The sequence below is a fragment of the Ictalurus punctatus genome, chromosome 19 (genome assembly GCF_001660625.3).
Source record: "Ictalurus punctatus breed USDA103 chromosome 19, Coco_2.0, whole genome shotgun sequence".
Taxonomy (NCBI): Eukaryota; Metazoa; Chordata; class Actinopteri; order Siluriformes; family Ictaluridae; genus Ictalurus; species Ictalurus punctatus.
In genome coordinates this window covers 20,466,510-20,481,283 of record NC_030434.2, presented here as the reverse complement: position 1 = coordinate 20,481,283, position 14,774 = coordinate 20,466,510, and the positions used below count along the sequence as shown (strand labels likewise).

Here is a 14,774-nt window from a genome sequence, read left to right as displayed (position 1 = left end):
CAGCAGCTCTGAAAGTAAATCCAGCTGCAAGACAAGTCACAGATTTATATTTTCTAATAGGCCTAGGTCATAATTTCTGTAGTAATAACCTACACAGAGACTTGTGTGTTGGACAAGCTACATAAACTAAGACTAACGATATATAAAATAACAGATTACCAAACGAACGTGTTTTCATGTTGGAGGACCCATATGGACAGTTTAAAATGACATGAGATTACTGAGGATGGTACCACTTAAAAACCAAGATGGCTTTGGACTGCAACTGATACGAAATGTTTTGCACTCAAGTCTCCATCAGTGAACAGTTGATAGCTTCAACAAAAGAGACTTCAGGTGAAAATTATAATGAATTTCCTGCTTATACAATTGCAGTACAGAGTTATAGAAGGGAATTATTTATAATCGCACTATTCATTGTCACTCAGATGAGGATGGGTTCCCTTTTGAGTCTGGAAGGTTTTATTCCTCATATTGTCTCAGGGAGTTTTGTTTAAAGCATATCACAAATAAAATGTTGAATTGAATTGCATGCACAGTGGCTTAGTGGTTAGCACGTTTGCCTCACACCTCCAGGGTTGGGGTTTGAGTCCCATGAGTTTGCATGGGGTTTCCTCTGGGTACTCTGGTTTCCTCCCCCAGTCCAAAGACATGCATGGTAGACTGATTGGCATGTCCATAGTGTATGAATGAACTTGTGAATGTGTATTTGAGTGTGCCCTGTGATGGATTGGCACCCTGTCCAGGGTGTACAGGCCTTGTGTCCCATGCTCCCTGGGACAGGCTCCAAGTTCTCCGTGACCCTAAAGGATAAGTAGTATAGAAGATGGATGAATTTGCTAATAGTATATAATACACACCTAGCTGAACAAAACATCATGTTACTACTGTTCAATCTACATACAGTATTTATTCCAGATGCACCACTCATCTCACCACTTCAATTTTTACCACTAAGTACTGTATATTTGTGCTTGGTGGAAGTGGCCAGGGTAGGACTGGGTAAGGGGCAGTTTCACATGGTCAGCAGCGATACTCGGATGAGCTGGGGATTTCAGAAGAGTGAGGAGCCAGATTTCCCAGTGTGCTGAGAAATCTTTGCTGATGAAACCTGTGCTGTTGATGCGGGCCAGATTGGCTCCATGGATTCATGCTGTTCGCGCCATGTTCTGACCCGACCAACTACACATCGCAGCAGAAATATTAATCCATTTGAGCAGACAAAGTTTTTTTGTTCCAGTCTTGGACTCTACTGAACTTGTGCCCACAGTGGCCTCTGATTCTTGTTTACGACTGACAGGAGTGGAGCTGTTGTGAGGTCTGCCTCAGGGTTTGCTGTATTCGATCTGCCCACAGAGCTGCTGCTTGCTGGATGTTTTTTGTTTTCCACGCCACTCTGGGTGTACTTTAGAGCCTGTTGTGCATAGGGTTCCCAGGAGAGTCTACCTCTGACAGCTGTGCTGAGATCGCAGTCATGTGGATGTACTAATTGGGTGTACAGGTATTCCTGGTGGAGTGGCCTGTGTGTGTATTAGTTTGGATAGTTATATATTTCCTTTTTCCCCCAAGTATTTGTTAATATTTTGCTGCAGAATGGTGTTTGATTTGTAGATAAATACTACGTTCAGAATATTTTGAATGTATTTTTTTTCTTATCCTTTGATTTCCTAATTGTTTCTAATAAATAAATAAACACAAAAAAAAAAATCTTAGCATTCGTAAATTGCTGTGGTATAAGAGAAATAAAACACTCTGGGGGTGTGGAAATTATTGGAAAACAATCATTTGTATTTGCGACGTTATAGATTTGGAATATAGTATCTATATAATTTTAAACACAAAACAATAGCTTTTGTTTGCACTGTCTGCAAACCTCTATTGGCTTTAGTGTAAGACTACAATACCGAGAGTTGCATTAAATGAATACATCAAACAAAACGCTTGCGAACAATATACAAATGAAATCATGCTAAATTGATTTTTATGCATTAAGGTTTTAAACAATACAATACAACTGTTTACTGCTAAATCAGGTATAATGGCTGTAAAGTGAGCCAAATAAGCAGGGCAAAGAAGGGCAGATAAGTGTATGTTACTTTACTCCAGACTCCACTGATGTCAATCTGCACATTAAGATAACGTATCTCCATATTTTCCATTGAGGCCTGACATTCCTGTTTAACAGTGTGAGCTAAGCAGTACTCACAGTTTAAGTTAGAATTTAAGCTGTGGCTCCTGAGTGGTGCAACCGAAAAGCGAGAATCCTGACGATGCCACAGCCACCTGAGTCCTGTGCCTTCAAGTCCTATTGCAAATGTCGTAATTATGAAGTGTGCATACTTGAACATCACCACAAAGTTGTCAATACAACTCAGGAAGTGTATAGCGAGCCCCGAATTTCTGTCAATAACAAAAAATCACGGCATCCATGAATATGAATGGCTCATATAAAGCAGATGGCAAGATATAAGTAGTAACTTTACATTTACATGTTAACTCTTCCATTTTTTATTTCAATTTTCACATTTTCCTTTAGTAAGGTTTAATCAATTTCTTGTCATTGATGATGAAATAAGAGAGAGGCTTTAAACTCCAAAAGCTGCTCATATTAAGCCATATCATAGTTGATGTCAAAGGCAAACATCAGGTTATCGTATGAGGTACAGTACGATGTGCCGATTCACTTTGCCCGCACTCGGTATTTAGCATATTAATAAGTTAAAGGACTAATTGTTTCAAGTAATTGTCTAACAATGCTAATACGACCGTGTACTAAGGCGTAAAAAGGCCTTCTAGTAAAGTCTGTCCACTTGGAAGCCATCTTGGCTGCATTTATTTTCAGAAATAGTAGAAATACTAATACCTGCTTGAATGGGGAGAGACACATAAACCAGAAACAAATTAACAAGATGACTTTTGAAACACTGATTTGAAATGGCTGCTAAAATCTGATAAAAGAGCGTAGCTGGCTACCTTTGTCTCCAAAAACACACACAAAAAATGCATTTGCTTCAACTACTGCTCATGCAGGCTTCTCTATAATGAACACAGCAAAATGTCCTGTATCTGCACATGTGCCAGTGTAGGAATCTGATAGATCAGGGGTTTTTCTGGTCTTAACCGACAAGGCCGTTTTTCCATGAGTACTACAGCCACCACGCTGAGTGTTACATGTCCCAGTCATATTTTAATCAGTGGTCCATCTCTACTCAAAAAGTATTTTTTATAACATATGACATGCAGTGTTATCCATGTCAGCTGTCAGAGTTGGTTCATTTCTGAGAAATCTATAAAGCAACACTTGTCATATTGTATGTTTTCTGTGGTTGAGCCCGTGATCTATATAAAAAATGTATCTGTGTATTATTAAGCTTGGATTATGCAAAGTGTCCAGCATACAAATCCCTGTGAATGAGCTGCTTGGCTATGAGCTTGACTATGATTCAACATTCAACAATTCAACATGTTAGTGTTTTACTATTGGTTTATGGAATAAATATTCTTATACAAATGATTAAATGAATGAATGAATGAATGAATGAATGAATGTTAATGGATTGGGTTAAAATGTTGTTGTTGGTGGTGTGCGTAGTGTCGCCCTCTTGTGGCTGAATGTTACTGTTACACATGTGTTCCCCTGCTGAAGTGCAGATTTACCTACCAGCTTTTTTGTCTTATCTAAATCTGGTGACTAACTGATGGGAAATCACTAAACAGTGCTGGACTGCAGCCCCGAAGAACCGGAAATGACGACTGATCCCTCTGGAGGTCAGGTCTGTGACGGGAATTGTTTCCACAGACTAAACTTTTAAAAGTGACATGATTAAATATATACAACACTCATAAGTTTATATATATATATATATATATATATATATATATATATATATATATATATATATATATATAACTTATATATATGTGTGTGTGTGTGTGTATATATATATATATATATATATATATATATATATATATATATATATATATATATATATATATATATATATATATATATATATATATATATATATATATATATATATATATAAAACTTCCCCCCTGTTATATTATAGCCACTTACTTTGTGTTAATAAAAGAATAGCTGCACAATTCAACTCTGAAATGTATTGTTGGTGTCATCTTTCGAGAGTAGGGGTAAACAAATTTTGCAGTCACATGTATGGCCTTTATGCACTTGTAAATGTGTGCTTCAAACCTGTTTAGCGGTTCATTATGATCTAATAACAACCCATAACTCATAATAAAAGAGGCAGATTCAACACTCATACACTACATGAGCCTGCTCGCTATGGAGAAAGTAATGAATTAAATACTTAAGGATAGAAGGACAGTAGGAGGGAAGAACGGAAGGAAGGAAGAAAGGAAGAAAAAAAGAAGGGTCAATGGATGGACAGAACGAAAGAAGGAATGAATGAATGAAGGAAAGAAGGAAGGAAGGAAGGAAGGAAAGAAAGAAGGGTCAGTGGAAGGAGAGAAAGAAGGAAGGAAGGAAGGGTCAATGGATAGACAGAAAGCAAGAAAGAAGGAAGGAAGGAAGGAAAGAATGGTCAGTGGAAGGACAAAAAGAAGGAAGGAAGGAAGGAAGGGTCAATGGATGGACAGAAAGAATAAATGAAGGAATGAAGAAAAGAAAGAAGGGTCAATGGATGGACAGAAAGACAGAAAGAAAGAAAGAAGGAAGGAAGGAAGGAAAGAATGGTCAATGGATGGACAGAAAGAATGAACAAATGAAGGAAGAAAGGATGGCAAGAAGGGTCAGAGGAAGGACAGAAAGATGGAAGGAAGGTAGATTGGAAGGAAGGGTCAATGGAAGGACAAAAAGAAGATAGGAAGGAAGGGTCAATGAAAGGAAGGAAGGAAGTACAGAAAGATAGAAAAGAGGAAAGGAAGAAAGGAAGGATGGATGGCATGAAAGATTAAAAGAAGGAAGTATGGAAGGAAAGGAAAGAGGAAAAGAAGGACTGTAACGTTGTTCTTTTTTTTTTACGCATACAGTAAATAAAATATATTTTATTTTTGTTCGAAATATATCCGACTTTTATTTTGAAATAAACGACGCGTCGGTGCACAATCAGGAAGTGGCGTTGTAGAAGGCGTGTACGTAGCGCGCGTGGCTATCATCGATGTCTCAGCGTTGATTTGAGGCAGCAAGAATATAGAATATCTACAAGAAAAAAAATATGAAGACTAAAAACACTGAAGGCTTCATATCCTGTGAGGTACAGTGTGCGGAATGTCATGTCAGTTGTGTTATTTGTATTTTGGCTTACAACGAGCTCGTGAAATTGAAACGCGTTATTTAGTGGAGAAGTCAGGTAGCGTTTCATCTTCCTCTATAAATAATTAATAACAATATCAAACGGAAAAACAAGTTTAACATGTAATATGTATTGACACAAACGTGTTAAATGTGTAACTGGGGAGGGATAAATGTAACAGCCATCATGTTACTGTGGCCACGCACGTGCGTGGGGGGGGGATAAAGTTGTATTCAACAAATGTTAAACGAAGCGGTCTTTTCACTCCATTTCCTGTATATATTCGCACAAATCCCACCTCCTCGATTACGATTGGCTAAAAATTCATCTTACAAACAGAACACCAATGAGACGTAGTTATTCAGAGGCGCCGGCTTAGGTCTAGCCAATCATATTACAGGAGGCGGGACGTGTCGATTTTACGAAGAGAAGGAATTCTTTTTTTTCCTGTGTATTTTTTTATTTATATAGCAACTTTGCAAAGTGCTGTACAAAGTATAAAAACATCAAATTAGTAATAGTTAAACACATTTTAAATATTCTATTAAAAAATTATAATACGTTAATAATTAATTAATAATTGTGAAAACAGTTCCAACAGGCATTCAGGGTCACCGTTCCATTTTGTTTAATTTTTTTTATTCAAGTGTGAAGTGGATGAAAAAGCACCTGAAGGTGAGAAAGCAGGTGAACTGCAGGACCATGAAGTCGTACCTGATCCAGGTGTAACAGGCCTGATTACGCAAATGGAAACGTCTGTGTCTGGGACCGTGGAGAAAGACTCTCTGGGCCATGAGGTTGTTTCTGAGATACGTACAGCAGAGATCACTCCAAACCCGAATGAGGCGATGGAGACGTGCATGTCTGAACAGGACAGAGATCAGCACCCTGAAACTTCTGTTGGGACTGTAGAGGAAGATTGTACGGGCCATGAAGTCGTGCCTGCATCGGGAACAGCCGAGATCACCCCGAAGCCGAACAAGGAGATGGAGACGAGCGTGTGTGAACCGAACGGAGATCAACACTCTGACGCTGAGAAGAGGACTGTAGAGAAAGACACAGTGAGCCCTCTCCTTGGAGGAGGAGGATCACTGGCTCTGCTGAGCACGCTGTACCTAGATGAGAGCGCAGACGAGCTCTCAGAGAGGTGAAATAACACACCACACTGTTTTCTTAAACTGTTGCTCATGGCTTTGGTGTATGTTAATAAGCATAAGGGGTATTTATTTATTTATTGTCATTCTGTACATGTTGACGCATGAGAACGAAATATGTACTCAGGACCAGCAGCGTATTAAACAGAAAATAAATAATATACAAATATACATGCAGTAAGTTAAAACAATTTAATAGACAAAAAAACTACAACCTAATAATAAATAAGTAAGCAACAAGTTTTTAAAGTAGTGCATGATATTAGCATATTAAACCAGTGGAACATTATGACCAAACAGCACAGAATAATGAGATAAGAGGTGTTATAAGGAGAGATCAGTCACTTAGGTGGGGTGTTCATGATTGATTTTGTTTAAGATGGTTGAGGTGCTTGTATCTATAACACAACATGGAGAACATTAAATAAATCTTCTGATTTGTTTCCCACTTGTTAGTAAATCAGAAGAGTTGCTAATAGAGTGCAAAATGTACATACCTTTAGGAACAAACTAAGCAGACATAGCAAGATGTTTAGCAAGACCTCCCTTTTTGAATATGGTATAAATATTATATAGAGAATATACATTAAAAAAATAAATAAAATAACGTACATGTCATGTCTTTGGCTTTTTAACTCTTTAAGCTGGGGGGTGAAAACTTTTGCACTCAACTCTAGGCATTGTTATTTATGTATCAGCCACCATTCTAAGACCACAATGTTATTCTATCAGTGTTGTGATATGATATTTGATGATGTATGATAGATGGCCCATGATACTTTTATACATTTCTATTTTTAGTACGGATTTTTCATATATTCTATAACCAGTATTAACATATTTGCCTAAAATAACATGCTTTCTTCTTTTTTTCAGTGAGTCGGACTCCTCTTCATCAACATCTTCATCATCATCTTCCTCATCCGACCCCATTGTCATGGTGACGAATCAACTTGAGCAGGATGAAGAGGAAGACGGTGTTGCTCCTGGGAAAAAAGCAGCACCAGTGAGAACTCAAGATGAGCTGCTTATCGAGGTGAGCGAGCGTGTGCAGTGTCCTTAGTATCAGCTCTGTATGTGCAGCAGATCAGGTATAATATACATACCGGTCATAAGTTTAGACACACTCATTCTTTATTTTTATCCCCCCCCCACACATTTTAGAAGAATAATAAAGTCATCAAAACTCTGGAGTAACACAAATGGAGCTATGGGAATTATGTTGTAATAAAAAATCCAAAATAAATCAAAATAATTTAGCATTTTAGCATCTTCAAAGTAGACGCCCTTTTTGTCTAGAATTTCCAGAAATGTATTCTTGGCATTTTCTCGACCGATTTCTTGAGGAATTTCCCTGAGATGCTTTTTAAACAGGGTTAAAGGAGTTCACATCTATGCTGGAGTCTTACTGGCTGCTTTTCGGAATATTTCCCTCCAAGTCATCCATTTAGAAAGATATTTTTTTATAAATAAAATGTTAGTTTTCTAATGAAAGAAATGAATATGTTGGCACAATTATACTTTTGTCTTCAACACCGATTTCACACATTTAATCATACACCTTCAGATCAGAAGCTTTTTAAGATCATGAGAAACATTTCAGTCAAGTGTCCCAAACCATTTGACCGGTAGTGTATACTCAAATTGGATGAAAACAATTGTTTTTGGCTTGGTAGAAATACAGAGCTGTCATCACTGTTAGGAAGTCATTTTGGACTGAATTGTGTGCAGGACCTTCCTGCAGTAGAGAATCTGACCATCAGCCTTCCTGACGGCACCGACATGGAGCCGGTTGGAATCATCTCAAGCATCGTGGATCAACTCGGTATATTTTAAAGAGATCTGAATCCATAAATCACATCTTCAAGTTAAAACCGATTGTACAGTTGCCATGGTTACAGCGTGACCTGGCTCACTAGCTCCATGATTGATCATAAGGAACGTTATAAACGAGGTTCATAGCTCATGTTTGTTTCATGTTCTAGTTATCATCGAGTCTAAAAAGGACACTCCGACCCTGAATGACGACAGCGTCTTATTCAACAAGGACAGGATGTCTATCGGCAGGGTACGTTCTCTACTCGGGGATTTCATATGCTTTTAGGATTTATTTTTTTCCTGAATGATATGACCCTTTCCTTTGTCCGACTGTTTGATCTGTTTTGTTTTCTTCTCTTAGGTGTTTGAAGTCTTTGGTCCTGTGTGCCAGCCGTACTACATCCTGAGATTCAACTCTCAGGAGGACATAGAACAGAGGGACCTCAAAATAAAGGAGCCAGTTTACTTTGCCCCCAAAATCAAAGACTTCACTGAGTACATCTTCGTAGAGCAGATCAAGCAGTGAGTAACTCGTTTTATAGATCACGGTGCCTGGGCAGTGGTGTGTCAGTGGTTAAAGGCTCTGGGTTACTGATCAGAAGGTCAGGAGTTCAAGCCCCGGCACTGCCAAGCAACCACTGTTGGGCCCTTGGGAAAGACCCTTAACCCTTTATTGCTCAGTTGTGTAAGTCAGTCTGGATAAGCCCGTCTGCCAAAATGCCATGAATGTAAATGTTTACAAATTTCTAGTCTTAAAGAGTTTTTCTTCTTCCTTGTCAATTTTTCCATTTGTTTGATGTTCTGATTTTTTTTAATGACTGCAGAACTAAAGGATCCGATGCTTCATGGAAAAACGACCAGGAGCCACCGCTAGAGGTAAATGATGTTTTTGTACATTCGGTAGTTACTACTAAGTGTTTAGCTACGGCACAGGGATTTTATTGCTCGCTTATACCGCTGTGTGCTCGCATATCGACCGCTCTCTATTAGACATACTGTTTAAGTTCTTTGTCCAATACCAGTCACATGACCAGAATCTGAACCCTGCTCTGGCTGGTTTCCTCTCATGTGGTACTAGGAAGAAGTCACACCGACACCATCGTTCAGTGAAACCTTCTTAGTTTAATGATGCAGAAAGCGTAGTATATATACACACAGAAATATTGATAAAGAATGATACATTTAAATTGGAACAGATCACAGATAAAATCAAAACATCTATTACGTAGGTTCAAGTGATTTAAGAACTAAAGGCGACTAGTCTGCTAGATAATAATAGGAGGAAGAAGAAGAAAGGAGAGAGAGAGTGAGGGCGAAACTAGAGACCTTCAGAATTGAGACCCAGAGATCATGCTATGAAACTCATCACTGTTTAAACGAGCCGAGATGTTTTATGAGGTTACTTAGGCTAATTGTGTAGCGATATTTACACAACACACGTTATGCAGTCTGCTTGGCGTGGATTGCCATCATTAATGAATACGTTTATGCAGGCCCTGGATTTCAGTGATGATGAGCAGGAGAAGATGGCCAAGCAGAAACTGAAGGCACAGAGGAGACCACAGCAGCAGAGACAAGAAGAGTCTGACTCGGGTGAGCCACTGCTCGTTACCTCACACCTCTTATAAACCCTGCCCTGTACCTTTTAATTATTAGTTGACCGAATAGAACAGTTTCTTCGTAATAATATTTGCTGTCAAGAAAATTCTCTCACGCAATATTCTCTCAGCAGACAGTGAGTCCTCGGCCACTAGACCTCCACCTCCCCCAAGGAGAAAACCCCGGCAGAACAGGAACCCGTCGCGCGGCCGGCCCACGCATCACGAGCCTCATGGTGGCTTCCACGCTAACTATCACGCCAATCCTCACTTTCAACAAGACTTCATGCACCGACCTCCTGACCCGTACAGGCCCCACTTCCGAGGTCATGGGTACCCTCCCTACCCCCAAGCCCCACCCCCTCACATGGGCATAGACCCCTGGCACCCATACCCTTACCCAGGACCCATGTTCTACCCTCCTCCACCACCACCTCCATCAAACTAACCGAACAGAACTGTACTACCTCAGAGCTGGAGTGACTGAGAGCTGATGCGGAAATGAAGAGATTTTTACTGGAACGTTATTAAAGTGTCCATGGTGGATGTGGATGTGTATAGAAGAAATTAATGGAACATTTGTGATGTTTTTGTTTAGTTTTTTTCAGTGCAGAAACAACGGTTACAGTTTACCAGTTGTCTTTTCCTTGTTGCTATGAATGTAATCGAATGCGACTATATTATTGGGAATGAACAGATGACTTTGTTATAAATGGATACAGAACAGGAGGCATGCTGTTCTTTTTCCCCTCACAAGACCTCTGGTTCAGACTAGAGGTGTGTATCGGGACTGGGGACCCACCGGATGAAGCCAAAAAAAAAAAAGGATGAGAAATAGGGTTAGGACACGCCCACATTGGGGTTAAATCTGGATACAGACTTTCAGAGCACTAAACGGATTACTTCTTTTGTACCTTTTAGTATATATCTTTGACTTGGAAATATCAATATAGTGTACCTTTTAAAAATTATTGAAGAGGCATAATAGGACCTTACAAGGACCATTGATGTATCTTTTAAATCTTTACTCTAAAAGTTAATTAAAGGCGAAAAAAACCCCCAAACTATTAATGAAAAAAAGATGCACACTTGATGAAAAGTAACAGTACATCAGACAATCTCTGCATTGGAAAATTTGCAACTTATTTTTTAAAAATAAAATAATAAGGCCTCATTACAAGTAGATTATTATTATTATTATTATTATTATTATTATTATTATTATTTTTTTTTTTTTACCATCAACATACCATCAAACACTCTATTGTATGATTTATACTTTATTGGGTTTTGTTATTCTTACAAACAAGCAAGGATGTAAAATATACATATCCTCAATCATGTTAACAAAAACCATAAAGAGACACAAAACAAAAATAAGCGAATGAATAATAATATACACATGAAGGAAAAAGGGGTATATTTATATCAGGTCCTGCAAGAGACATTGTCATTGTTACTGTGCCCTTTAGTGCACTCATATCCTTGCCTCGCCGCATAATAACTTGCAAAGTGCAAAAATTCGAGAAACTTCCTCCATGTAGAGTAGTAGATATCTATCCTTCCGTGCAAGCTCCAATCTGACAGCCACACATACGTTGATGGCTTTCCATGAGAGTTCCAGCCTCTCACAGTGATACATATGCCCAGCATGATGCAGCTCTGCATCTAGCTTTCCTAATATGACTTAAACTTCTGAACATCTTCTGAAACAGGCTGCCTTCCTCCCTCTGGCATCGCCAGCAATCTGGACAGTCCATCAAACCTGCTCTAAACAGCCTGCTGGGCGTCCAGTAGAATCTGTGCAATATTTAAAATTGTATAAGACGTGTTCTAATATCTCTAAACAGCCATCAAACTGTCTTGGAGAAATCCCTCAATCTCTACACTAATATGTAGTGTATCTCTGATTACCGTTGACAAGAATTGATCACGATCTGTTCGGGTTTCACAAAGAAGTCTAAAGACAATCGCTAATGCAAATACAAATGCAAAACTACACCATTTACTACAATAAATATTACAAAACTATATAACTGGCTCTAGTTCAAACACTTCAATTGATCTTGCCTTCATGCTTTTGTAGAATACATATTTCTTGTGTAAGTGCTGTAAGCTACAAGACTCAATTATTAAAAAAAAAAAAATGCTTTTGCAGTATTTAATTGTAACAGTGTTGTCAGAAACAGCATCCTGATTGCACATAAGTTTTTTTTTTATTTGGGCTCATGCTGATGTCATGACAGTCAGTAAGTACTGCAGAAACATTTGAACAGAAACTGGCAGCTTTCCAGCTCGCTCATCACTTTCTGCTTTGCTCTGCTCACTGAGAAACAAAGAGTCCAAACTCCACCTTCCCACTGCACACACCTGCTAATCCATGCCTCAACCTGCTACAGCACTTCTGCATAGTGTTTCATACAAAGATAAGTCATGCAGAGTGCCATGACATTTAATATGGGATCATGTACCATGATGCTGGAATCGGACCATATTATCGGATCATGTACCAAGAGGTCGTCTGAATAATGGATCTGGTATCAGCGAATACTTACAGCTCTGATGTAATTTTTTTTCTAGTGTTGGTCCTTGTTGTTCCAGCTGTGTACATCAGGGTCACAAGGACCCTGTGCAGCTGGGTATTGGCAGCAGATTTACTCCTTCCCGTGGAATCTGGGCCGTTTGAATGGAAAGCGTTGGCCTTGTTTGCGACGAGAGCCGTTTGAAACAGGAAGGAGCTTTGGGCTGTTTATCTCCTGACATCATATTGACTCTTTACTTGAGCTTCCTCTTAAACACAGTGATGAAATGTGTGTATGTTTGTAGAAGTCATTTTAAATGATGTTTTTGTTTTGTTGTGATATCATTTCTATAGCAACGGCGTACACAGGGACTTGTATACTGGACGCTCCGCATAAATCATTGCTACATATGGTGAACCTTTCTGTAAGGAAAGGTTTATTTAACATTTATGCTGATACTGGAGAGGTTCCTTTCGGCTTTCTGACACAGGAAAGTCTTCGGGAAGGACGTTGAACAAGACCACTCCGAATTGTAATGTGTAAATGTATTTTGCAACCATCGTCACTGGAAACCTGTGGTCTGAATTGAAGAGCCTGATATGTTGTGCATGGAGAGGTGGACCAAGCTCCCTCTATAATCATCACCAACCTTGTGTGACCTTACAGCAACATGCTCATTACACTAATCTCCCTAGGGGTGGATTAACTGAATATTAATTGCCAATATACAATCCCCTCTGAAGCTATTGGAACGGCAAGACCAATTTGTACACCAAAGGCATTTGGGTTTGAGATCAAAAGGTGGATATGAGACGAGAATTTATTTCCTGGTATTGCATATCCCTTGCTTTCTTCTTTTGTGATGCTTTTCCAGGCTTTTACTGCCGCCTCTTTCAGTTGATGTTTGTTTCGGGGGGAATTGAGTGAAATGCATGCTCAATTGGGTTAAGGTCTGATGATCATCTTGGCCAATCTCATTGTCTTACTGTATGATGAAGCTTTATTTGGATGCATTTCTTTGTAAATTGGCAGACAAAATGTTCATGTAAACTTCTGAATTCATTCTGCTGCTACCATCATGAGTTCCATCATCAATAAACATTAGTGAGCCTGTCCCAGAAGCAGCCATGCAAGCCCTGGCCATGACACTACCTCCACCATGTTTCACAGGTGAGCTTGTATGTTTCGAATCATGAGCAGATCCTTTCTTTCTCCGCACTTTGGCCTTTCCACCACTTTGGTAGAGGTGGTTTCCTCCCATAGACAGCTCTCTGATCTTCATCTTGGTTATCCTTTTTAACAATGAATGCAGTCTAAGAGTAGAAGTTCAGAGCTATTTATTGTTTAAATGAACAATCTAACAGGACACACCTGGGTACCAAGAAACACCTCTCAGTCAGCTCGCCTAAAAATTGGGTGTTCTGATACAAAATGTGCTATGTCGTTTAACACATCTACATATAAATGTCTTCAGTCTGCAGCGCAAACAAGTGAATTAGCCTTGCTGTTCCAGTAGTTTTGGAGGGGACTGTATTTGAAATCAGTGGGGTTTTTTTTTCTTCTAAAAAACGAAACAGTGCACTTAATTTATACTTGAATGAAAATATTATCTTGAAATAAAACTATAAAGTATTGGCACCCTGTCCAGGGTGTACCCCGCCTTGTGCCCGATGTTCCCTGGGATAGGCTCCAGGTTTCCCCGTGACCCTGAAGGAAGGATATGCAGTATAGAAGATGGATGGTGGATGGATAAAACTATAAAGTGTCTCCTCAATCTGTTGAAGCACAAAATATCACTCACTGCATGCGTTAGTTATTTGTTCGTTTTCGCTTGTTTCTATTTTTAAGGGTGCCAATAATTCTGGAGTATGTGAGCTCCTATTCCAATAAGATGTTGAGTTGATTTTTTATGCTGATCTCAGTGACCTGAAGACACGCCTGCCCTGCACTCACATAACTATGCAGAAAGAGGAAACAGGAGGAGAGACAGATGTTTGAATGAAGAAGAGAAGCAGAAAGAGAAAGCATCCAGCAAAAATACTTAAGTGAAGAGAAGAGAAGAAGAGTTGAGCAGGGAGAGAAAGGGGGAGCAAAAGAGCTGAAGGGACGGAGCGACAGAGAGAGAGAGAGAGAGAGAGAGAGGAGGAGACTGGGGAAGCGACAGAGAGAGGTAATGAGCACTGAGCTGCAGGAGTATTATCCGTCAGCCTCCTGAGCGGCAGATCTCATTAAAGGTGAGTATGAGAAAGCTATTTGTGTTTGTGTGTGTGTGTATGTGTGTGTCGCTGCCAAGCAGTCGATGATGCAGTACACTGTTTTGGCTTGGAGGGACAGGATGAAGAGAGGAAGGTGGACACACAGAAAGGCTTAGAGTAGAATGAAATAAATGAGAAATGTTTTTTT

The 14,774-nt window shown here is 39.3% G+C and overlaps 2 protein-coding genes across 5 annotated transcripts in view; both read left to right on the top strand.

The window, feature by feature from the left end:
• Nucleotides 1–5,088: 5,088 nt before the first annotated feature.
• naf1 (nuclear assembly factor 1 homolog (S. cerevisiae)) lies at nt 5,089–11,029 on the top strand. Of its 2 annotated transcripts, none has more exons than XM_017494260.3 (9): nt 5,089–5,240; nt 5,927–6,426; nt 7,310–7,469; nt 8,165–8,258; nt 8,419–8,501; nt 8,613–8,773; nt 9,076–9,127; nt 9,745–9,844; nt 9,984–11,029. In XM_017494260.3, exons 1-9 carry the CDS (start codon nt 5,202–5,204, stop codon nt 10,295–10,297), a joined length of 1,503 nt encoding a protein of 500 aa, XP_017349749.1. In that variant the 5' UTR covers nt 5,089–5,201; the 3' UTR covers nt 10,298–11,029. The 2 variants fall into 2 exon arrangements, with proteins under 2 accessions (XP_017349749.1, XP_017349748.1); XM_017494259.3 differs by having other exon boundaries at nt 9,981–11,029.
• A 3,435-nt stretch (nt 11,030–14,464) lies between these two features.
• The window catches only part of LOC108279781 (coiled-coil domain-containing protein 136), a 53,211-nt gene continuing 52,901 nt past the window's right edge, over nt 14,465–14,774 (top strand). Inside the window, exon 1 of one of the 3 annotated variants that reach the window (XM_017494257.3) lies at nt 14,465–14,605. The gene's annotated coding sequence lies outside the window, so the exon portion shown is untranslated. The remainder of the gene's footprint in view (nt 14,606–14,774) is intronic. The other 2 variants (XR_001815590.3, XM_017494254.3) reach the window with 2 other exon arrangements.